The sequence below is a fragment of the Bos taurus genome, chromosome 20, assembly GCF_002263795.3.
Source record: "Bos taurus isolate L1 Dominette 01449 registration number 42190680 breed Hereford chromosome 20, ARS-UCD2.0, whole genome shotgun sequence".
NCBI classification, from domain to species: domain Eukaryota; kingdom Metazoa; phylum Chordata; class Mammalia; order Artiodactyla; family Bovidae; genus Bos; species Bos taurus.
Window position 1 is genome coordinate 71733399 of NC_037347.1, and position 24224 is coordinate 71757622.

Genomic DNA, 24224 nt, shown 5'->3' on the forward strand with positions numbered 1-24224 from the left:
GCTGTCAAGATAAGCAGGACACGGGGACTTGCCTCATGGTCCAGGGGTTAAGAGTCCACCTTTTAATGTGGGGGACGAGGGTCCCATCCCTAGTAGGGGGAACCAAAACCCCACAAGCTCTGGGGCAAATAAACCCACCCACCACTGAGGCAGGAGGAGATGCCACCCCGCAGGGTAAAGCAATTGGACAGTCATTCCCTGTGGACTGAAACTCCAAAATGAGGATAGCAGGACAATTAAGACAGGAGGCTGGGCCCTGCCCAGACCACATATATCTCATTCTAGAAGTCAGGAGACCTCCCCAACCACATATGCACATAAAGGCCCCTTGGAGGTCAAAGGGGGAGTTATGTCAAGGGATGTCCGTATGCCTTGTAAAATCCATCTTGGCTAAGGGATGCATGCAAACACATGGGGGGATCTTGAGATACATCAAATGTGGACTGTGAACCAGGGAGATCAAAATGATTGGCCAAAGGAAACCCAGAAGAAATGCCCCATGAAAGTAATTCAAACTGCCACGAGGGCACAACTCTAGAGACTCTGAGTTCGCCCCTGTGTCTATCCACATACACTGTACTCTTATTCCTCCTAATAAACACTTGCTTCACTACTTTCCGTCTTTGTGGGAATTCTTTTCTGCAAAGCTGAAGGGCCAGAGGCCTGGTCACTGACCACTGGTCTGGCGGCCAGGATCTGGGGCTCTCACCGACACTACTTGGCCTCTCTCTGGCTGGGGACCCAAGCCCCACTGCAAGCCGTCACAGGCCGAGGCCAACCGCCACCGCTAGAGAGCCCTTCACCACAGTGAAAGAGCCCACAGAACGCAACGAAGATGGCACTGCTGCAACTCACAGACAGACAGATAAGAGGGTGCTCAGAGCACTCGCTGCCCTTGCACAAGGACTGGTCCCTTCCCCCAGAAGCTCGAGGGAGCTCTAGGAGCACCAGCTCCTGCCCGCCCCCACCCAACCCTCCCCGCTGCGCCTCCTCCAGCTCCTGCTCATCTACAATGACATCAAGTCAGGGACGGGGCAGACTGTCCTCAGGGCAGCTCCAGACAAGGACAGGCCGGATCTGGAGGAGTGGCCAGCTTGGCTGTCACAGTGTCTAATGCGTGTGCATGGGATGAATTTGTAAATAAAGTTAGAAAGAAGCCTCCAAGTACAGAACTTGCCCGTCACCCAACCTGGAGCCCACCAGTCACCACCAGTGACTCCAGGGGTCGTTTCCACCAGAGTCCTGCCCGACTCACCACCCACAGGCAGGGTTGATTGGGCAGTGGGTGTGGGGAGGTCTCTGCCCAGGTGCTTGGGGCCTTCTATGGCCCGGTCAGTCTCCACCCCTGTCCGGGGACACAGCCTAGCACTGAAGGTCCCTGTGTGGCTGGAGGAAGCCTCCAAAGAGGTGACTCTGAGCAAACGCTTGGAGAAGGGAAACCCCGGGGCCCGGTCATGAAGCGGCTGCAGGTGAGCTGGGTCAGATGCCCCCAGAAGCCCCCTCCACTCCCTCCCAGCACTTGTCCCCTCAGGGGCCCTTGGCTCAGCCTGTGGAACTGCTGGTGGTAACATGGCTGCAAGAAACCCTGCTGCTGAGAGCACACTCTTCCCTTGCAAAAGGACTGGTTCCTTCCCCTAAAAATTCGAGGGGAGCTCTAGGAACATCAGCTCCTGCCAGCCCCCAATCCCACCCTCCCCACTGCTCCTCCTCCAGCTCCTCCCCTTGACTCATACCCTCAGCAATTTCCCAGGTCCACAGTTTTCTCTATTCCTTCTTTTTGTTTGTGTTTTGAGACAATATCAAGCTTGCAGAAATGTTGTAAGAACGACACCCAATGTCCTCTGCCCAGAGACGCCCCTCCACCCCGGGACTTCACCGACTGCCCAGAGCATCCTCTCAGCCAGGCACGGGCCACTCTTCATCCAGATGGCCTTGGTCCTTCTCGACTCAAGATGGGACAAGACGCTCTGTAGGCTGCCCTGAGGTCCAGTTTGCTGATGAGTCCTCAGTATGTCCAGCGGAAACATCACAAAACTAAGAAGTGTCCTTACACACCCTGCGGCCTGGCACACGGTGTCAGTTTCTTCCGGGACTGGTGGGGCCATGTTTGGTCACGGGGACAGTGTGTGCTGGCTTTCCCCACTGTAGGGCTTCCCTCTTTGTAGCTAATTAATACTTTGTTTTTCAAGACTCAAACATTCCATTTCTCACTTTCACCAATTTTAGCATCCACTGACATTTCCAGCCTGAATTATTCCTACAGTGGTTACCAACTGGGCATCTTATAATTCACCTCCACTCAAAAGTCACCCATCTAGAATCCTCTCTCCTGGTAGTCTGGTCAGATATCCTGGTGTCCATTTAGTTGTTCATTTACTTATATCCATGCGGATATAGGGAATCCCATCTCATTTGCTGGATTATCATCTGTCACCACCCTCGTTCATCTTAATGCTGAGACTGTTCCGACGTGGCCAAGGGAGGCCCTCAGGAGGTCTGGGTCCTGGGAGAGCCCCTCAAGAGACCTGGGTCCCAGGGGAGGCCCTCAGGAGGCCCGGGTCCTGGGGGAGACCCTTCAGGAGGCCTGGGTCCCGGGGGAGACCCTTCAGGAAGTCTGGGTCCCGGGGGAGCCCCTCAGGAGACCCGGCTCCAGGGAGGGCCCCCTCAGGAGGCCCGGGTCAAAAGGGAGGCCCTCAGGATGCCCAGGTCCTGGGGGAGACCCTTCAGGAGGCCTGGGTCCTGGGGGAGCCCCTCAGGAGACCCAGGTCCCGGGGTAGACCCTTCAGGAGGCCTGGATCCTGGGGGAGCCCCTCAGGAGACCCGGGTCCCGGGGGAGCCCCTCAGGAGACCTGGGTCCCAGGGGAGGCCCTCAGGAGGCGTGGGTCCCGGGGGAGACCCTTCAGGAAGCCTGGGTCCTGGGGGAGCCCCTCAGGAGACCCAGGTCTCAGGGGAGCCCCTCAGGAGGCCCAGGTCCAGGGAGGGCCCCCTCAGGAGGCCCGGGTCCTGGGGGGAGACCCTTCAGGAGGCCCGGGTCCCAGGGGAGCCCCTCAGGAGACCCGGCTCCCAGGGGAGATGCTTCAAGAGGCCTGGGTCCCGGGGGAGACCCTTCAGGAGGCCTGGGTCCTGGGGGAGCCCCTCAGGAGCCCGGGTCCCGGGGTACATCCCCTCAGGAGGCCCGGGTCCCGGAGGTACGTCTCCTCAGGAGCCCCGGGTCCGGGGGTATGTCCCCTCAGGAGGCCCGGGTCCCGGGGTTATGTCCCCTCAGGAGGCCCGGGTCCCAGAGGTACGTCTCCTCAGGAGGCCCGGGTCCCAGAGGTACATCCCCTCAGGAGGCCTGGGTCCGGGGTTATGTCCCCTCAGGAGGCCCGGGTCCCAGAGGTACGTCCCCTCAGGAGGCCTGGGTCCGGGGGTATGTCCCCTCAGGAGGCCTGGGTCCGGGGGTATGTCCCCTCAGGAGGCCTGGGTCCGGGGGTATGTCCCCTCGTGCTCTGAACACAGCCCTGCTGTCCAGCATGGACGGTCTAGGCTCATCTTGTCCTTTCTCTGCTCTCGTTCTGGGCAGAGGCCAGAAGGCACGAGTCCCTTTCAGTGGTGAACTGTGTCTGGAAACCGAGGTCTGAAGGCCAGCTGTGTCCCCTGTACTGGGGTAGCCCCTTCAGCAGGCAGAGCTGGAACACACATAACACAGGCACACACGCACAGGCACACTTGTGTGTGTGTGTGTGTGTGTGCATAATGTGAGTTCACATCAGAACCTTCGTTACAATTCTGTGCCATGGACTCAGTATAGGGTGGACTTATTTTTCCTTTGACATTTAGTAGAAATTGGTTTAAAACTGTCTGGGCCTAGATTTTTCTCTGTGGGAAGATTTTAACCACTCATTCAAATAGCCATATGACTATTTGGGTGTTTTATTTTTTCTTGAGTCAATTTTAATAAGCTGTATTTCTAAGCATTTACTATATTTTCAAATCTACTAGCACAAATTTCGGAGAGGGCGATGGCACCCCACTCCAGTACTCTTGCCTAGAGAATCCCATGGACGGAGGAGCCTGCTGGGCTCCAGTCCATGGGGTTGCTGGGAGTTGGACACGACTGAGCGACTTCACTTTCGCTTTTCCCTTTCATGCATTGGAGAAGGAAATGGCAACCCACTCCAGTGTTCTTGCCTGGAGAATCCCAGGACGGGGGAGCCTGGTGGGCTGCCGTCTATGGGGTCGCACGGAGTCGGACACGACTGAGATGACTTAGCAGCAGTAGCAGCAGCATAAATTTGTTCATAATAATTTCAAGCCATCTTTTAAATATCTGCAGCATATATCATCATGCTTTATATATAATATGCTATATAATGTTCCTTTTATTTCCTAATACTGTTTGCTATTTTTCCTTGATCAATCTCACCAGATCTTTACTGTTTTATCATTTTAAAGGAATTCTATTGTATGTTACCTTTCTATTTCACAAATACCTTCTGCTTTATTATTTCTTATGACTGTTTTTTATTTACTTCACTTTTTTTTTTAGCAACACTGAATGTTTAGCTTGTTAATTTCAGCCCTTCTTCTTTCACATTAGACCCTCAAGTTGATTTATTTCTAAGAATTGCATTAGCTGCAGCTACACATTTTGATGGACAGAGCAGCCTGGTGGTATTCAGTCCATGAGGTCACAAAGAGTCCAACACAACTGAGCTCACACATTTTGATTTGCAAACATTTCCTCAGTTCTGTCGTGTTTTCCACTTTGATCTATGTTATTTACAAATGTGTTTACTTCCAAATGTAAGGGCTTTCAAGTCATCTTTTCTACAGATTTCCAGCTTAACTGGCTTGAGGGCTCACCATGCATTCTTCATGATTTTGTCTTTTGAAATTTATTGTGATTTGCTTTATTGCCCAATATATTTTCAATATGGGCTTCCCAGGTGGTTCAGTGGGTAAAGAATCTGCCTGCAATGCAGGAGACACAGGTTTGATCCCTAGGTTGGGAAGATCCCCAGGAGGAGGGAATGGCAACCCACTCTAGTATTCTTGCCTGGAGAGTCCCATGGACAGAGGAGCCCGGTGGGCTACAGTCCATACAGTGGCAAAGAGTTGGACATGACTGAAGTGACTGAGCATGCATGCATATTTTCAGTATATTTACAAGTTACATGTGGGCTTGAAAAGATGTGAGTGTAAGTTTCAGAGATTAACCCTTTTTTGCATTGCTCAAATGTTCTTTAATTGTTACTGAATTTTATTTCTCTGATCTATCAAGTACTGAGAGAACTTTCTAAAATCTTTCTCTCTGATGATGAATTCATGTATTTTTCCTTATACTTCTGTCAATATTGGTTTCATATTTTTGAGGTGGTGTTATTAAAAACACACAAATTTAAAATTATTCTCTTTGCTTGATAAAATAAAATGCTTAATGACTTTTAAATGATAGGCTCTCATGATCTCAAGTAATATTTTTCACCCTATAGCTTTAGCAAATGTATTTCAGTTAGTATTTTTCCAATGTATCTTTTCCCATCCTTTTACTTTCAACCTTTCTGTGCCTTTTGTAAACAGAGATATTCACTCTAACAATCCTTATCTCTTCAGTTCAGTTCAGTTCAGTCGCTCAGTCGTGTCCAACTCTTTGTGATCCCATGAATCACAGCACGCCAGGCCTCCCTGTCCATCAACAACTCCCGGAGTTCACTCAAACTTACGTCCATCGAGTCGGTGATGCCATCCAGCCATCTCATCCTCTGTCGTCCCCTTCTCCTCCTGCCCCCAATCCCTCCCAGCATCACAGTCTTTTCCAATGAGTCAACTCTTCGCATGAAGTGGCCAAAGTACTGGAGTTTCAGCTTTAGCATCATTCCCTCCAAAGAAATCCCAGGGCTGATCTCCTTCAGAATGGACTGGTTGGATCTCCTTGCAGCCCAAGGGACTCTCAAGAGTCTTCTCCAACACCACAGTTCAAAAGCATCAATTCTTCGGCGCTCAGCCTTCTTCACAGTCCAACTCTCGCATCCATACATGGCCACAGGAAAAACCATAGCCTTGACTAGACGGACCTTTGTTGGCAAAGTAATGTCTCTGCTTTTGAATATGCTATCTAGGTTGGTCATAACTTTCCTTCCAAGGAGTGTCTTTTAATTTCATGGCTGCAGTCATCATCTGGAGTGATTTTGGAGCCCCCCAAAAAATAAAGTCCCCTGTTTCCCCATCTATTTCCCATGAAATGGTGGAACCAGATGCCATGATCTTCGTTTTCTGAATGTCGAGCTTTAAGCCAACTTTTTCACTCTCCTCTTTCACTTTCATCAAGAGGCTTTTTAGTTCCTCTTCACTTTCTGCCGTAAGGGTGGTGCCATCTGCATATCTGAGGTTATTGATATTTCTCCCGGCAATCTTGATTCCAGCTTGTGTTTCTTCCAGCCCAGAGTTTCTCATGATGTACTCTGCATAGAAGTTAAATAAGCAGGGTGACAATATACAGCCTTGACGTACTCCTTTTCCTATTTGGAACCAGTCTGTTGTTCCATGTCCAGTTCTAACTGTTGCTTCCTGACCCATATATAGGTTTCTCAAGAGGCAGGTCAGATGGTCTGGTATTCCCATCTCTTTCAGAATTTTCCACAGTTTATTGTGATCCACACAATCAAAGGCTTTGGCATAGTCAATAAAGGAGAAATAGATGTTTTTCTGGAACTCTCTTGCTTTTTCCATGATCCCGCAGATGTTGGCAATTTGATCTCTGGTTCCTCTGCCTTTTCTAAAACCAGCTTGAACATCTGGAAGTTCATGGTTCACGTAGTGCTGAAGCCTGGCTTGGAGAATTTTGAGCATTACTTTACTAGTGTGTGAGATGAGTGCAAATGTGCAGTAATTTAAGCGTTCTTTGGCATTGCCTTTCTTTGGTATTGGAATGAAAACTGACCTATTCCAGTCCTGTGGCCACTGCTGAGTTTTCCAAATTTGCTGGCATATTGACTGCAGCACTTTCACAGCATCATCTTTCAGGATTTGGAATAGCTCAACTGGAATTCCATAACCTCCACTAGCTTTGTTCGTAGTTATGCTTTATAAGGGCAACTTGACTTCACACTCCAGAATGTCTGGCTCTAGGTGAGTGATCATACCATCGTGATTATCTGGGTCGTGAAGATCTTTTTTGTACAGTTCTTCTGTGTATTCTTGCCACCTCTTCTTAATCTCTTCTGCTTCTGTTAGGTCCATACCATTTCTGTCCTTTATTGAGCCCGTCTTTGCATGAAATGTTCCCTTGGTATGTCTAATTTTCTTGAAGAGATCTCTGGTCTTTCCCATTCTGTTGTTTTCCTCTGTTTCTTGTCTCTGATCCTTATCTCTTAGTTGGCCTGTTCAGTCCACTTACATCGACTGTAACTAATGGCACATTGGGAATTCTACGCTTTCTATCTGTTACACTCTTCCACCTTTCTTTTTTCTTCTTTCCTGTCTTTTTCTTTTGATTAATTACATTTTCTCATTCTACTTTTTTCTCTCCATTATTTTGAAAGTTAAACCTTTCTGTTGTATTGATGACTATTCTGAAAATTTTATTAAGAATTAGTTACTCAACCTCCAAATTTAATTAATACAAGAAATGTTGACATCTTTAACTCAAATCTCCCTCTCCAAATTTATATGCTGTCATGGCCAGGGCTTTATTTTTCTCATTTTTCGCCCTTACCGTATGCCATTATTACTATTTCACACATCAGTGTTTGCTCTGATTGACACCCTTCTCCATCCCTCCTTGCAGCCCAAACCTTGCCTTCCTTCTGCATTTTAAAGGAGGTACATCTTTTAAAAATGTTTTTAAAAAATTTCTCTTTGGGTTCTCAACTGCACTTAGTTTTTAGTCTCTTTGAGTATTCCTTAATTTCCTGCCAACTGAGCGATACATGTTTAAAGGTTTCAGATATTTCATCTTGTATTTTACATGTCATCTGCCTGATGGCTACAGGTACTCGACATTGTATCTTCCGGAAATGGAAGAGTCTGTGTGTTTGGTGGCAGACCTTCCCCACTGGACTATAAATCCTGGGAGGTGAGGACCACAGCTGCTGTCTCGTTTACCTGCATTAGAGCTTGTCGTTAATGTGAAACTTTCAGCCTGAATTTGGGCCAAGGCCCCACGACATGTGCCAACTGTTGGCCTCAGATGACCTTGGCGAGGCTTCAGAGAGGACGTCAGAGGTGAGAGATGTTTGAGGCTGGAAGGAGGACTTCCTCGGAGGGCGGTGCTGTTGGTCTCACCCCGCCACACGCGCCAGGAGAGGGCTGGGGCCCCGCCCCTGCTGGCGCCCAGCGAGAGGAGCTTTGTGATGGCCCTGTGAAGCCTGCACGTGCCTCCAGAGGCCCGTGGGCCGGGTGTCTCTCTATATTCAAGAACTCCAAAGGCGTTTGGGCTGCAAGTGAGAAGCACCATGTGTCAACCAGGCCCGTCAAAGACGTACGTTTCCTGTGGAGTAGGTGGGGCCACAATATCCAAACACTGGCCGAGGGTATCTTAGCTCCTCCTGGGAGGATGCCTTTAGGCATGCAGCTGTCTGACACTTGTGTTAAAGAAGGAAGCGCAAGGAAGTGACTAGAGAGGATGACCCATGTCAGCCACTGAGACAGACAGACACCCCAGGCATGTGGTCCTCAGAAGCTGGGAAAACACCAAGACCACCCAGCCTGGGTGCCAGCTCCCGGCAACGCCAGGCAGACTTCTCCCAACCTCACCTCTTCTTCCTGCTGCTGCTCTGACTTGGAAAGGCCAGAAACCGTGGCTCTGGTGAGGCAGGACCTCAGGAAGAGGCAGCAAAGCTCACCATCAGGCTCCCCCTGCCCCAACCCTGCCTGCCAGACCCTCAGACTAGGCAGCGAGAAGGCTCACATTTGAAATTCTTTCAGAGATTTAACGTTTGGCTGGACTGATGATCATACAAGTACCAGGGACTGAGAGACCCTAAATGACCAGAAGGGACAGGGAAGGTCCGGGACTGCCCCCGGTCCATCCCACAGCAGAGAGAGAAAAGGCAATGCTCTTTCCTGTTTCCTGGGGGACAGATGCCCTGGGGGGACTCAGGAACCAGGGGAGTGAACAAATGAGGGAATGAACTAGGAGCCTGCTCCTCCCCTGGGCTAGACTCCGCCTCCAGAGGCAACTAAGAGACAACAGGAGAAGTGGAACCAGCACAAAACGATCCGGGGTGATCTTTCTGAATGATGGCTATGCAGGGGACCCGCCTAGGGTAAGAGGCAGGTGTGCACACAGCCTGACATGACCCAGAGCAGTGTGCCTTTGCTGGAAAGGCCCTGGGGGCCGTCCTTCAGAAGCTGTCCACGCTTGGGGGAAGGGGCTCCCGCAGCGGAAGGGCTGGAGAGGAGACACAGCCACAGCCACAGCCACATCCCCTGGGGAGGAATCCACGGAGCAGCCCCTTGAAGGCAGGAGAGTCCGGTCCCAACCCGGCTCTCAGCATCTCAGGCCTCGCATGCCTCGCCGCTCAGAGGCGGGAGCGCCTTGCTCGCAGAACACGATGGGGAGGGCCCCCTGGAGCCTCCACTTGCAGGGGCGCTCATTCTCAGGGACAGGGTCTCCTGCCCCAAGCCCCTCTCGGAGCCCTGTCTTCCCCTGCCACCCCCGGCACAGTGGGGCCAGGCCTTAGGACGTGCTCTGCAGGGTCACAGACACTCATTCCCAGCAGAGCTCATCAGGGGAGGATGACTCGTCAGTGAAAGCTGAGAACCTCACAGTTTAGCTCAGCCACATACACTGCACTCCTGGGTCACAGGTCCCTAAGTCTTGGGGAGAATTTCATCTCTGACCCGCAGAGGAGCACAGCATCCTGCGTGTCCCAGACACAGCTCAGGATGCGGGGCCTGTGGACCTGCCACCTGGAGGGGGTGAAGCAGACCCACCCAGCTCAGGCGAGCCCAGGGCCAGGGTCCATCCGGCACAGAGCGTGCAGGTGGGCTGACCCCAGGCCCGGGCCAGGCGGACAGTGAGCGGGGGATGGGTGCTCAGCACTCAGGGATCTCTGGATCATCCCTGGAGGCCGAACCTGTGCTTTCCCCTCCTGGTTCTGTCTGCTGAGTGTCCCCCCTCTCTGTTCATCCCAGCCAGGCTAGGGTGACTGGGGGTCCTTGGTCTTACCACCTGCCAGGCTAGGGTGACCGGGGGTCCTTGGTCTTGCCACCGGCCAGGCTAGGATGACCAGGGGTCCTTGGTCTTGCCACCTTCCAGGCTAGGGTGACAGGGGTCCTTGGTCTTGCCACCCACCAGGCTAGGGTGACCGGGGGTCCTTGGTCTTGCCACCGGCCAGGCTAGGATGACCAGGGGTCCTTGGTCTTGCCACCTTCCAGGCTAGGGTGACAGAGGTCCTTGGTCTTGCCACCTGCCAGGCTAGGGTGACGGGGGTCCTTGGTCTTACCACCTGCCATGCTAGGGTGACCGGGGGTCCTTGGTCTTGCCACCGGCCAGGCTAGGATGACTGGGGGTCCTTGGTCTTGCCACCTGCCAGGCTAGGATGACTGGGGGTCCTTGGTCTTGCCACCTGCCAGGCTAGGGTGACGGGGGTCCTTGGTCTTGCCACCTGCCAGGCTAGGGTGACGGGGGTCCTTGGTCTTGCCACCTGCCAGGCTAGGGTGACGGGGGTCCTTGGTCTTGCCACCTGCCAGGCTAGGGTGACGGGGGTCCTTGGTCTTGCCACCTGCCAGGCTAGGGTGACGGGGGTCCTCGGTCATCTGCACACTGGTCCCCATTCTAGGCCCTTGAAGCCCAGGTCCAGAGAGTCTCCTGCCCAGGTCAATGCCACAGTGCTGAGTGCTGGGCCTTAGAAGGGGGTGCCTGGGCGGCTGGGACCTCACGTCCTGGGCCACACGTCCTGGAGAGAACCTGGCTCCCGCTCCCTCAGGGTCCTTCATGTTCTCCACCCACCCTTCCTCCCTTTTCTGTGATCAGCTCCCAGTTTCCCCTCTTGCAAACAGTGAAACTTGCAAGAGTGGAAAATCCCTCTCTTTGGTACAAGCAAAGGGTTTATAACTAAGAAGCACCAGCCCTCAGTCTACGCAGAACCAAGTTAAGTAATTAAATAAGCTCACTGCCTTTTAAAAATTCATGAAAGTTGACACAAACATGACACTACAAGCAAATTTGCAGGCCGTTATTACTCTTGGAGGCTGGAACTTTCCAGTTCATGTCCTTCCCAAAGGTGACTTTTTATGGAAGCTTTAATGAAATTATCCATTTCTGAGTCAGGAAGCAGAGATTAAGATCCAATTTTTAAGCTCGACTTTTTTCTAACTATGCAGAGGGAATGAATTCAGGAAAATGTTTAGAATTTCCCCTAAAATGTAAAGCTTGAGGAAGATCACAACTTGGGAATCCTTGGGAGAAAAGGGTGATACAGAAGTCAAGTTCATTATCTCCCCAAGCTGTGACCAGCAGGGCCTCCCACTGGCAGCGTGCGGGCTCCGCAGACCTGATGGGGCATCCCCCTGCCTCGGGGCAAAAGGGATCAGACTCAGTGTGGGAGGAGGACTCTGCTCCTGGTTTAGAGGGACCATGCATTCAGGCAGACACCTGGCCGATGCCTGAACTCCTGGAAACAACAGAATCGAAGCCTTTCCAAGGCCACCAACCCTGGCCTGGCTGGACACAGCTGTACCCGAGGAAGTGACCAGAGAGGGAGTGACCAGTCCGCTTTCAGTGTCCCAAAGGCAGATGGAAGCCTCTGTGGGAGGAAGGTGAACAGAAAACCCCTACTGAGCAGCCCCAAACCTGGCCCAGCTGTCCACATGGGTCACTGAGGAATCCCTGGGCATGGGGAACCCCGGGGACAGGGATGGGGTCCCTCGAATGGGGGGTGGAGACCCCAGAAAGGGAATGGAGACCCCACAATGGAGATAGAGACCCCACAGTGGGGATGGAGGCCCCACAGTGGAGGATGGAGACTCCACAGTGGGGATGGAGGCCCCGCAGTGGGGATGGAGACCCCGCAGTGGGGATGGAGGCCCCGCAGTGGAGGATGGAGACTCCACAGTGGGGATGGAGGCCCCGCAGTGGGGATGGAGACCCCGCAGTGGGGGATGGAGACCCCGCAGTGGGGATGGAGGCCCCGCAGTGGGGGATGGAGGACCCTCAGTGGGGATGGAGACCAAGCCCTGGGAATCGGGGTCTGAGAGTTTCTGAAGATGGGCCCGTGAGGCCCCAGCATCCCAAGGCCTTCGGAGAGGGCCTGTCATCCCTTCACGGAGCTTTCTCCTTTGTGAGCACAGATGGGGCTGGAGAACCGGCAGCACCAGCAGGGCCTGTGGCTCCAAGACAAGGGCCCTGGACTCCACACCAAGACCACACCAGTGCTGAATAACTGCTTTTGCTGTTTCACACATTTGCATTTTTCCTACCTAAAGACCTGATGCATTTTCAGTAAGACTTAGAAACCTGGATAGTAAAACAGAACTTCTGTAACCGCCTCTTAGGGATAAAGGCTTATCTACAGCCATACCACCCTGAACGTGGCCAATCTGTTCTGACTCAGAAGCTGAGCAGGATCGGGCATGGTTAGTACTTGGATGGGACAGAAAAGCTTTAGCGAGTCTGTGCGTCAGCCCCAGTAGGGGCTTGGCCGGGTCTGCAGTGCCCCCACCAGGGCCCTGGGGACGGAGCCCTCCCCAGGAGGCACTCAGGAGGGGCTGAGAGATGCCTGAAGGCCTGACCCCAAAGCAGAAAGCTGGCCGCAGCCCCTGGTCTCCCGAAGCCCCAGAGAATTCAGCATCCAGAAACCATGGAGTCCACGGTGACTAGGAATCACATGCCCTGGGCCCCATGCCACAGGTCCCAGCAGCTGGAGGTACTGATGTTTAATTTAGAAGTAGTGTCACTGGAAGGCTTCCCCAGGGGCTCAGCAGTAAGGAATCGGCCTGCAATGCAGGAGCTACAGGAGATGTGGGTCGATCCTTGGGTTGGAAGATCCCCTGGAGGAGGGCATGGCAACCCACTCCAGTATTCTTGCCTGGAGAATCCCATGGACAGAGGAGCCTTGTGGACTAACAGTCCAAAGGGTCACAAAGAGTTGGACACGAGTGAAGTGACTTAGCATGCACACACGTCATGTGAACCCTGTAGACCTGTCGCTTTCAGCTTCTGCTTGGAATAGAGGAGCTGGGAAAGTGGCCACCCACTTCACACAAAGAGCCACATAATGCTCGAATTTCCCCATTTTCCTGGGCCCGTCACAGTCCCGGGCAACCATACCCGAGATCCAAGGAAATACAGGTGCTTAAAGGAGGGACAGGAGATTGTGGGCATGGGAGGGACTCAGACAGAATTCAGGCCCAGTTCTGCAAGTGGGCCAGTGGGACACGCAAGAGAAGGCAGGACTCCTGGCGGTTGCAAGAGGTGTAGACCTGGGAATCCGCAGGGGCCTCGGGGCTGACCGCAGGGAGGGGGACCAGCAGGGCAGGGCACCAGGTGCTGGGGGAGGGGCCCAGACCACAGCTGGGGAGGGTGGGGCCTTCTCAGTGCAGGACTGCAGTAGCAAGGGCAGCATAGAGGGTGGCCTGCACACCACACCGCCCCCTCGCCTCCTCCTGGAAGCCCTCCAGCCTGCACAATTCTCCTGGTGACCCCCCGAATTCCTGTCCCCATGGCACCCACCATTCTCTGCTGCCCTCCAAGCCTACTTTTCCAAAAATGCCTCCTAAGCTTGTGCCTCCAGCCACGGGGGGCCAGGGGGTCTGGGTGATTTACTGGGGGATGAACCTGGGCTGGTGCTGGGTGAATCCCAGGCCAAGCTGTCAAAACTCTGCCTATGTCCCCATCCTATGATGTCCACGAGCCCATGCGCCGGGGTGGGGGGTGGTGGTGGACACAGGTGGGCATCACAAGGAGCAAGGACCTCCCCGCCCCCAAAACCAAGCCTGGCTCAGCAGACACAGCTCTGAGCACTCAGCCTCCCCCAGGGACAGAGGTGCCTTTCCACGCGAGACAGCTCGGCTCACCGGGGCCAGTCCCACGCAGTGTGCCGTGTGTGCCCCCAGCACGGGTCCAGCCCCAGAGCAGAGCCGGACACAGGGGAGGGGCCACGGGACCCCGGGAGTGGGACCTAGACCCGTCAGGGTCCTCACACAGAGGGGGCTCCCAGGGCCAGCCTCAGCGGGACGACTGGGGTTCCCGCTCCTGGAGACAAAGGGAGGGCCGGGCAGGCCCTGTGCCAGGCTAGTCAGCGCTGGCCCAGCTGGAGGGCACGGCGAGCGAGTCCCTGGGGGCGTCGGGGTTGAAAGCAGCCTGAGTCCTCAGGAAATATGCCCGCCCAGGCCGAGAAAGCCAGCAAGGCACAGTGGCTGCCACACCTCAGGCACGTCGGATGCACGCACATCCGTAGCCCTGCGGCGGGGCCGGCGCTGCACAGGCCCGGGTCCCGTGGTTCTGGGCCGCAGCCTCAGCGGCCGGCCCTCCTAACCACAGCCCTAGGCGGGTTTCAGTCTCAGGAGGCTGTGCACGCGTTGACTCCCAGAGCCCTGAGCAGAGCGTGAGCGGGCAGTCGGCTGCCGTCCACCACCCCCTGGTGTCCACACGTGCCCCCTGTAAACACTCGTCTTACCTCTGCCCAAAGACACAGAATAAATGCACAGTTTTGTAAGAAGTTCAGACTTGGCTGAGGGCTGATGGCCGCGGTCTGGGCTGCTGAAGCAGGCCGGGGATAACCACATTTTTTCCCCAAGAGCTCAGCCAGGCCACGCGAGGAGTAAGGCTTGGCCGGGGGCACTGGACATAAGCAAGTACCCAGTGCACTGCGAGGGCCCGACGGACACATCAGCTGCCCTGCACCGACCCAGCACAGCATCCCCAGGGCTGGGCAGGCGAGCCAAACAGGGCGGGCCGGCCCGCCCTCCCCACCAGAGCTGCTCTCTGCCTCTAAAGGGTTCCAGACAAGGAGTGAAAACAGGCCCATCCCGGGGAAGCCAGGTGGGCCCAGGTGAGGCCCAGGGGACAGAGGTGAGGGTCCTACCTTGGAAGAAGCTTTTCACCCTGAGATAGCTGACGCTGAGACGCAGGACAGAAAGCTTGTCGAGCTTAGAGATGATGTCGGGCGGCAGCGGCAGCAGGCTGGCCAGGTGGTCCAGCTCGGCATTGAGGCGGTCCCGGTGCCGCTTGGAAGGGTTCGACTTCTCAGCGCCCACGGCAGGCCTCCTGTGAGGGGAAGACCACAGTCAGGCTGGGACTCCCAGGCGGGAAGTGTCCCAGGCAGTGACCTCAGGAGGAGCACTCGGCTCCAAAGGCAGCTGCCGGCAAACACGTGCCTCACGGGATGAAAAGGCACTGGTTCCCGGAGATGCACAAGCTAGACTGCGGCCATGCTGGCCAAATCGGCTACACCAGCCACAGAGGCCACGCCAGCCACAGAGGCCATGCTGGCCACATCAGCTACACCAGCCACGGAGGCCACACTGGGCACAGAGACCATGCCAGCTACATCGGCCACACCGGCAACACCAACCACGCCGGCCACTGTCGCAGCTCTGGAGGGAGGCCCAGAGACAGGGAAGAGCCAGCAGGAGGGCCGTGTGGCCTCTCTGTGACCACACCTGCCAAGGTAGCAATAGGCACCAGCCCTGGGCACACTGCTTAGCTCTCTCGGGAGCTCCACTGGGCCCTGCCCTCTAGGCCTGCGTGGCCCCTCTGGGCCTGTGTCCCCCTGCTCAGCAGGGCAGGAAGGTGCTAATAAGGCCAAGGTGAGCAAGGCGGCCTGGGCACCATGGTGCCCCCTCCCCACCCTTCCACTCAGGAGGGGGAGGCCAGGGCCCCACCACCTCCCTCCCTCTGAGGGAGCGGCCCTTCCTGAACGTCCTGCCCGCCACAGCTGCCCTCACGGGCCCTCCCACCCACCCTCAGCCCTGCCCCCTCCGTGCAGAAACGTCTCCTTAACCTCCTTCCTAGAAAGCGAGGCCAGGCCAGTCGGGCAGGGGCCGCCTCCCCTGGGCCCGCGCTCCCCAGGTCGGGGGCTGCCTTCAGGGGCTCTGGGCTCCTGGGTCCAGAAGGTCCTGTTTTTCTACCATGCACTCACTTGTAAGAACGTGGAAACCTGTCCCACACAGTCCTTTGGGTCAGAAACCCCCAGGCACCCCGCACCCCATGGGGCCGTGGGGGCCAAGACCAGACAAAACCACACAAGAGCAGAAGCTCCACCCCGGCTGCTTCTTTCTCTTGACTGAGCTGTAATTCATGTACCATAAAGCCGCTTTCAAGTGAAAGCGTGCTGGCATTTAGGACATGCACAGAGCTGTCGACCTCCACCAAGCTCCAAAACATCTCTTCACCCCCAAGTAACACTCCTGCCAAGCGGCTTCTCTCATCTCTCAGGCCCCAGCGGCCACAGCCGGTGTCTGTCTTTCTGGATTTGCTCGTTCAGACATTTCTGTAAATGGAGTCAGACTTCTCACACCCGGCATCCTTCACTGACCATCACACAGTCAAGCTTCTTCCATCAGGCAGCCTGTGCGGAGTGTCACTACTTCTCAGGGCTGAGTCATGTTCCATGGCCCTGCGATTCTATGTTTAACTTTTTGAGGAGTTGCCAGACTGTCTTCCACACCAGCCGTACTTCACAGCCTCACCAACACTTGCTATTGTCCTTTTTAAAATAACATTCCCACCTGTGTGATGGTGTAACAGTGTGATCACTCACCTAGAGCCAGACACCCTGGAGTGTGAAGACAAGTGGGCCTTGGGAAGCATCACCATGAGCAAAGCTAACGGAGGTGATGGAATTCCAGCTTAGCTATTTCAAATCCTAAAAGATGATGCTGTTAAAGTGCTGCACTCAAAATGCCAGCAACTTTGGAAAACTCAGCGGTGGCCACAGGACTGGAAAAGGTCAGTTTCATTCCAGTTCCAAAGAAGGGCAAAGCCAAAGAATGTCCAAACTACCGCACAATTGCGCTGATTTCACACGCCACCAAGGTCATGCTCAAAATCCTCCAAGCCAGGCCTCAACAGTATGTGAACCGAGAACTTTCAAGTGTACAAGCTGGGTTTAGAAAAGGCAGAGGAACCAGAGATCAAATTGCCAACATCTGCTGGATCATAGAAGAGGCAAGAGAGTTCCAGAAAAACATCTACTTCTGTTTCATGGACTACACTAAAGCCTTTGATTGTATGGATCACAACACACTGTGGGAAATTCTTTGAGAGATGGGAATATCAGACCATCTTATCTGCCTCCTAAGAAATCTGTATGCGGGTCAAGAAGCAACAGTTAGGACCGGACATGGAACAACAGATTGGTTCCAAATTGGGAAAGGAGTATGTCAAGGCTGTATGTTGTCACCCTGCTTATTTAACTTACATGCAGAGTACATCATGCTTAATGCTGGGCTGGATAAAGCACAAGCTGGAATCAAGATTGCCAGGAGAGAGATCAATAACCTCAGATAGGCAGATGACACCACCCTTATGGCAGAAAGTGAAGAGGAACTGAAGAGCCTTTTGATGAAAGTGAAAGACGGGACTGAAAGAGCTGACTTAAAACTCAACATTCAGAAAACTAAGATCATGGCATCTGGTCCCATCACTTCATGGCAAATAGATGGGGGAACAATAGAAACAGTGGCTGACTATTTTTTTCGGCTCCAAAATCACTGCGTATTAAAAAGCAGAGACATGACTTTGCCAACAAAGGTCCATCTAGTCAAGGCTATGGTTTCTCCAGTAGTCATGTATGGATGTGAGAGTCGGACCATAAAGAAAACTGAGCACCAAAGAACAACTGTACTTGAACTGTGGTGTTGGAGAAGATTTAAGAGTCCCTTGGACTGCAAGGAGATCAAATCAGTCAATCCTAAAGGAAATCAGTCCTGAATATTCATTGGAAGGACTGAGGCTGAAGCTGAAACTCCAATACTTTGGCCACCTGATGGGAAGAACTAACTCATTTGAAAAGAGCCTGATGCTGGGAAAGATTGAAGGCGGGAGGAGAAGGGGACGACAGAGGATGAGATGGTTGGATGGCGTCACCGACTCAATGGGCCTGAGTTTGAACAAGCTCTGGGAGTTGGCGATGGACAGAGAGGCCTGGCACGCAGCAGTCCATGGGGTCACAAAGAGTTGGACACGACTGAGTGACTGAACTAACTTAATGAATGAATGGCCAACAATGTTAGGCATCTTCTCACGTGCTTGTTGGCCATCTCTGTATTTCTTTGGAGAAATGTCTACTCGAGCCTTTTGCCCATTTTTAAATTGGGTTGTTTGCTCTTGAGTTGTAGGAAATCTTTATATATTTGGGATACTAGATCCTTAACAGATACACACATTTTCTCCCATTCTCTGGTTATCTTGTCACTTTCTTCAGTTTCTTTTCTTATTTCTTCCTTAATGAGGTGCCTACACCAACGCTGGTCATCTGCTAACAAAATGCAGAGCCAGGAAATGTGGGGAGACGGAGCAGCCTCGTGTAGACTGGACTTGCCACCCAGAGGGGAGCCCCGCCCAGAAGTGAGAGAACTCAAAGCCTCCCCAGAAAGCAGAGCAGCACCGAGGGCAGGTACAGGGGCCAGAGGAGGGCAGACCTGTGGGGAGCAGGCCCCCAGCCACACCTGGGATGGACTGAGCAGTGACTGTCCCCACCCCTACCCCGCGGGGCACCGGGGGACACTCCTGACTGAAGATACGGGTGTTGGGAAGGCCCTATTCCTTCCAGCTTTCTCAAACCAAGCGCCCGGCTGCCCCTCAAAGCCAGCCCAACATGCCTCCCCAGGCTTTGGTTCCAGGGGCCAGGGCAGAGACCCTCGCCCCCACCAGGTGGGTGAGGGGGCCACTGGAGGGACAAGGCCCTCTGAGCTGACCTTGGGTTTGGGCTCAGAGCCACGGTGGGAAGCCCCAGTTCTGCAGGGTGGAGACTCGGGAGGAGGTGAGGGGCCCAGAAACCTAAAACACCCGGGACAAGTCCAACAGGAGACACCCCGACACCTAAACAGCGCCGAGCAAAGAGACACAAACAATGGAAATTCAGCCAGTGAGGCTGGGTACTGTTCAGATGGTGTTACCCCCAAACTGACCTGTGGACTCGATGGGGCCTCGACGGAAATCCCAACAGGACTTTTTGCAGAAACGACAAGCAGTCTAGACTTTACGTGGACGTGCGGGGGATCATCAGTCAGAGGGCAGAGTCAGAGGACTCACCTGACTGACCATAATCCTCTCGGAGTTAAGTGTTTCATTTCGGTTTGGTTTCAGACAAAGATGGAAAAAGATCAATGGAACAGAAGAGAGGGTCCAGAAACAGCCACATGCTTTCGGTCAATTCACTTGACAAAGACGCTAACGGATTCAACAGGAAAAGAAACTCTTTTCAACAAAGGGTGCTAATCAACTGGACAGCCAAGAAAACAAGTAAACATCAACCCTTACCTCACACAATACCAGAAATTAGATCAAAACAGACTGTAGGCCTAAATCTAAAATGTACCATAAAACTTTACAAGAAAATATGTTAGAAAATCTTGGAGACCCTGGAAGGACTCTCAGGGCACACACTAAAAATACTGTGAAAGAAAAAAATGATAAATTGATCTTTCTCAAAGAATTTAAAATGACTTTTGAAAGTCACCATCAAGAAAATTAAAAGGGGAGCCATAGATTGATTGGCTAAAAATATTCACAAGAGCCTATATCCAGAATAGTAAAGAAGTTTCACAATTCAACAAGAAGACAAAAAGCCCAATAAGAAGACAGACGAACTCTTTACCAGAGGAGCTCTGTGGACAGCAGGTAAGCACAGGAAAGGCCACGAGCACCGTTCCTCACTGGAGAAATGCAATGCAAAGCCACGGTGAGCCTCCACCACGGCCCGTCGGGGAGCTGAGACCAGGACGGACACCCAGGTGCTCTGAGGAGGCAGACGAGCCCCGCGCCCCGCCACCAGCAGCGTGGACAGCGAAGCTGCTCAGAAAACCGTCTGTCTGGAGGATTCTCAGAAAGCTGAGCCCTTCTCGACTGCACACGGACCCACAATCCCACCCAAGAGAAATGAAGGCACACACCTGAAGACTCAAACATAAGCGTTCACAGCAGCTTTGCCAGTGACACCCCAACCTGGGACCCCCCGACTGTCACCTGAGATGAGTAACCACACGTGGTTCACCCGCACGATGGCACACAAGTCGCGCAGGAAGCTACTTCATCACCACAGGGGACTGAAGACCCCACTCGGAGAAGGTCCCCTTTGTGGAAAGTCCCAAGAAGTGCAGACCAGCCTGCAGGACGGGGGTGCAGGCAAGGTGCCTGTGAGGCCGCAGGAGGAGGGGCAGGCACAAGGAGCCTCAGAGCCGCTAACCTCAGTTTCAGGAGGGCCTTCTCAAGCTGCTCGTGTCCCCACATGGATCAGACCGTGTGCAGCGAGTGCTCTCAGCCCAGGGCACTCTGGTCACAGCCAGTCATACGAAGACAGAAGTGGAGACGAGGGGGAGCCCCGCAGCTCACACAGCTCTGAGCTCAGAGCGCAAGGTGCTGCCCCCAGAGCACGGGACCACCACCACCACAGTCACCCCCCACGGCGGCGGGGGAAGGGGCCGGTCACCCCTCGTGGCCAGGGGCGGGGACACGGTCACCCCCCACGGTGGGGGGCGGGGACACGGTCACCCCCCAAGGTGGGGGGCGGGGACACGGTCACCCCCCACGGTGGGGGGGAAGGGGCCGGTCACCCCTCGTGGCAAGGGGCGGGGACACGGTCACCCCCCACGGCGAGGGGGAAGGGGCCGATCACCCCTCGTGGCAAGGGGCGGGGGCACGGTCACCCCCCACGGTGGGGGGCGGGGACACGGTCACCCCCCACGGCGGGGGGGAAGGGGCCGGTCACCCCTCGCGGCAAGGGGCGGGGACACGGTCACCCCCGACAGGGAGGGTGGGGGGGGGGGCCGGTCACCCCTCACGGCGGGGGGTGGGGGGTGGGGACCCTGCAGCCCGCCCTGCTTGCTCTGGTGTGGGCCCACCCTGGGCCTCGGGGGAGCACGTTGTTACCCGGGCTTCTAGCAGGTTCCACCTTGCAGTCCATTGGCAGGCTCCAGACTTTCTTTGCCCACCCACAGCCCACAGCCTTGGCGAGGGGGCAGGACTGCAGCTGGCACGTGGGACTCACACTCAGTCCCAGGAGAGCCCAAGGGCTTTGGCCCAGGCACCAGGTACACACCCCAGCAGCCTCCCCAGCCTTTGCAACCCACAGACGCTGGTGCCCAGACAGGCCGGCAGGGCCATGTCCACAGGCACAGCTGAGTGCGTGTGTTCAGGTGTCCTTCACTGTCCCTGAAACCACAGACCTAAACACCTAATACCATGACAAACCGGTGAGGAGAACTCTGCTCATCCAACAGAAATCCTGGGAGCAACCAGCAGCCACAGGGCAGAAGAAACAGACTCAGAACACACACCTTTCACCAGGAAAGACTCCAAGGGCTCAGAACTTCTAAATGCATATTCAAGATCTTCTAGGAAAATTCTCCTAAACTTGACGCAGGGAAGACCTTTCTAAATGTGACATAAAATTAGCCACAGAGGAAAAGATTAATAAACTCAACTACATGAAAACTAAGTGCTTTTTGCATGGCAAAGAATACCACAAGTAAAATAAAAACTGACAGAAAGTATGTGAAACACGTTCAGGAACCTGTATCCCCAGTGTACAAAAAGCCCTCACAAATCACAAAGCACAAAAACATAAACAATCCGATAGAAAAGTGAGCGAAAGCTGTCAACACAGACAGTCACAGAAAAGGAGACAGCGTGTCTGCCAGGCTCGAGTCTGAGAAAACCACCCACATTCCCCAAAGCCCAAGGAGCACCGTGCACCCGGCGGGAATCGGTTCTAGTGCCGGCCAGTACGGTGACACCTGTGAGGTCACAAACGCCACACTCCTGGCCTGAGCGACGCCACTTGTAGGAACACGCGTGCCTGTTGGGTCTGGCCTTGATTCACCTGCTTGCAAGCTGATAGCTTGCTGCTGGCTACTGATCCTGGCTGAGGCACCAGCTCCCCCAGCTCAGCAGGAAACTCACTGCTCACAGCACAGTGGGGCACACCTCTCCGTCTGCATCACTGACCCACGCCCCCAAGTCCACGAGGGTGACACAGGTGCGGCCAGGCAGGGGCTGCAGAGCGGGCTCTGAGTCAAAGCCGAGGTGTCCACCACTCCCACCGTGAACATTCAATGAGCTTGCTCGGTCCACGAGGAAAGGCCAGCGCGTGGCCAGAGCCGCCGCCTCTGCAAAGACGGGTGAGAGCGCAACACAAGGCCCAAAGTCACAGCAGACACCAGTGAGATGGCCTGAGCAGGCGCTGGCAGAGGGCTGGGGCCAACACACCACGGTGCATCCTGAACTGCTGGACAAGGAACCCTCGAGGAACAACGTCACAGGCACACTGCCAGGTGTGCAAACACGGCCGGCCCCTCGTGCACAGAGGCAGGGAGCTGCCCCGATAAACACTGTTTTGGCTGGTTTGTGCGTTACTGCTCTCAGACCCCAGGTGTGGACATGGCCCCTGGGTCCTGGTGGACACACCCCTGCCCCCGGATCCCAGGGCACACAGCTGTGTCTCCAGGTCCTTTCTTTCCCTATCTAAGGAGACAAGTGTTCTCACCAGAGCAGAGGAGCTGAGGACGTTGCCCCACCTCTCCCTGGGTATACAACTCTGCTGTCCCCCCGCCTCCCGCAGACTAGGCTGCACACTTGCCCCCAGCCCCATCCCAAGGTCACAGAAGCCACACAGCTGACTTAGGTGACAGCCACTTTCCAAAGTCCAGCCTCACCAGTCTTGCAGCCCGTCCTTGGGGCTGGAGGGGCCCCCATTCCTGTCAACCTCTCACGGGTCCTACAGCCCCCAGGGGCCGGAGGGTGGCCTGGGTCACAGAAACCCACTGCCCACACAGACATGACTGCAGGGTGCCCTCATGGTGGCCCCGAGCTGCACTGGGCAGCCATAGACGGGGCTGGTGGGGTTGCGCCTGGGGTACCCCTCAACTCAGCCTCCTGGAGGCTTGGAGGATGAGCCCCAGTCTCCTTTCACTTGGGGTTAAGCCCTGGGGCACTGGGGTGTATCCAGCCGGAAACAGTCTCACCCCGGAAGGGGGGTACCCCTTGGCCGGACCTAAGCTGCAATCAGGGCTGGGAAGGCAGCCCAGGGTCCTGCCCCCAAGCCCGGCAGCCAAGACCCCAATGTCCTGAGGGTGCCTGGCCCTCAGGAAGGCCTGACAGAACCCTTGCCTCACTCGCTTTCTTCCTAAAATTCACTTTTTCCAATGAAAGCACAAGGCCTCCCCTCCGTCAGTAGGGCATCAGCAAAGACATGATACTTTACTGTTTCTGAACGGGCTTCCTGCGTTTTCTCCCGGCGTACAGGCACTCCCCCGGTGGGATCATCGTCTCGGGCCCTAAAAGAGAGGGAGCATCAAGTCGGTCATGTGAACGGAGCCGGTGTCCACCCTAACCCTAATTGCCCCAAACCCCAAGGCAGCGGGCGGGGCGTGCCCCCTCACAATGAGGCACGCGAGGGCATGATGCCCCGGGTGTGAACCATGGCCCCCAGGCCCAGGCCCTGAACGTGGGAGCTGGCTCCTGCCACGCCCCTTCTCCACACACAGCCCCTGGGCCCCCAGGGTGGCCCGAGCACCCGGTCCTGTCACCGCACTCCTGAGACAACAGCCCTGGCTGGGAGAGCTCCCGGTAGGTAGACCCCCTGAAGCGACTGGAAACAGGAGTCGCTGGTCCAGCAGGACACCAGGCTGCGGGCACAGAGGGCTGAGTGCTGGGTCGGGGCTCCGGGCAGGCGCCCCTCTCCTGCTCCCTGTGGCCCGTCTGTCCCTCCCAGCAGCCTACCTCCCCCAAAGCCTGCACTTCTGGGCACACGGGCTTCCTCTTTTCTACGTAAAATCTCTCTCGATGCCACCACACTGGGCATCCGCTTTGGCCGCTAACTCAGAGCTGCACTGAGCCTGCTGACCACGCCTGGTGGCCACCACCTGCAGTGTGGATGCGATCACTGGCTGAGGGAGCAGCCCTGTGACCATTGCCTGAGGCTGGGCAGCCTGCCCATCACCTCAGGACACACGTCAGAACCTCGGTTTCCCGTGCAGTGGGGCTGAGCCTCACGGACGCCCTGCAGACCAGCCCTCTGCGTCAGGCTCCGGGCCAGCAGACACGGAGAGGAGGCCAGCGGCCCTGCCAGGCCTCA

The 24224-nt window shown here is 55.0% G+C and overlaps 1 protein-coding gene across 1 annotated transcript in view; it reads right to left on the reverse strand.

Annotated features, from left to right (window-relative positions):
* AHRR (aryl hydrocarbon receptor repressor) overlaps positions 1-24224 on the reverse strand; it is an 85924-nt gene that overhangs the window by 52334 nt on the left and 9366 nt on the right. Inside the window, exons 2-3 of the mRNA NM_001077982.3 lie at positions 23352-23424; positions 15012-15193 (exon numbers count right to left, since the gene is read on the reverse strand). Coding sequence (NP_001071450.2) covers positions 15012-15193; positions 23352-23424 — 255 coding nt within the window. The remainder of the gene's footprint in view (positions 1-15011; positions 15194-23351; positions 23425-24224) is intronic.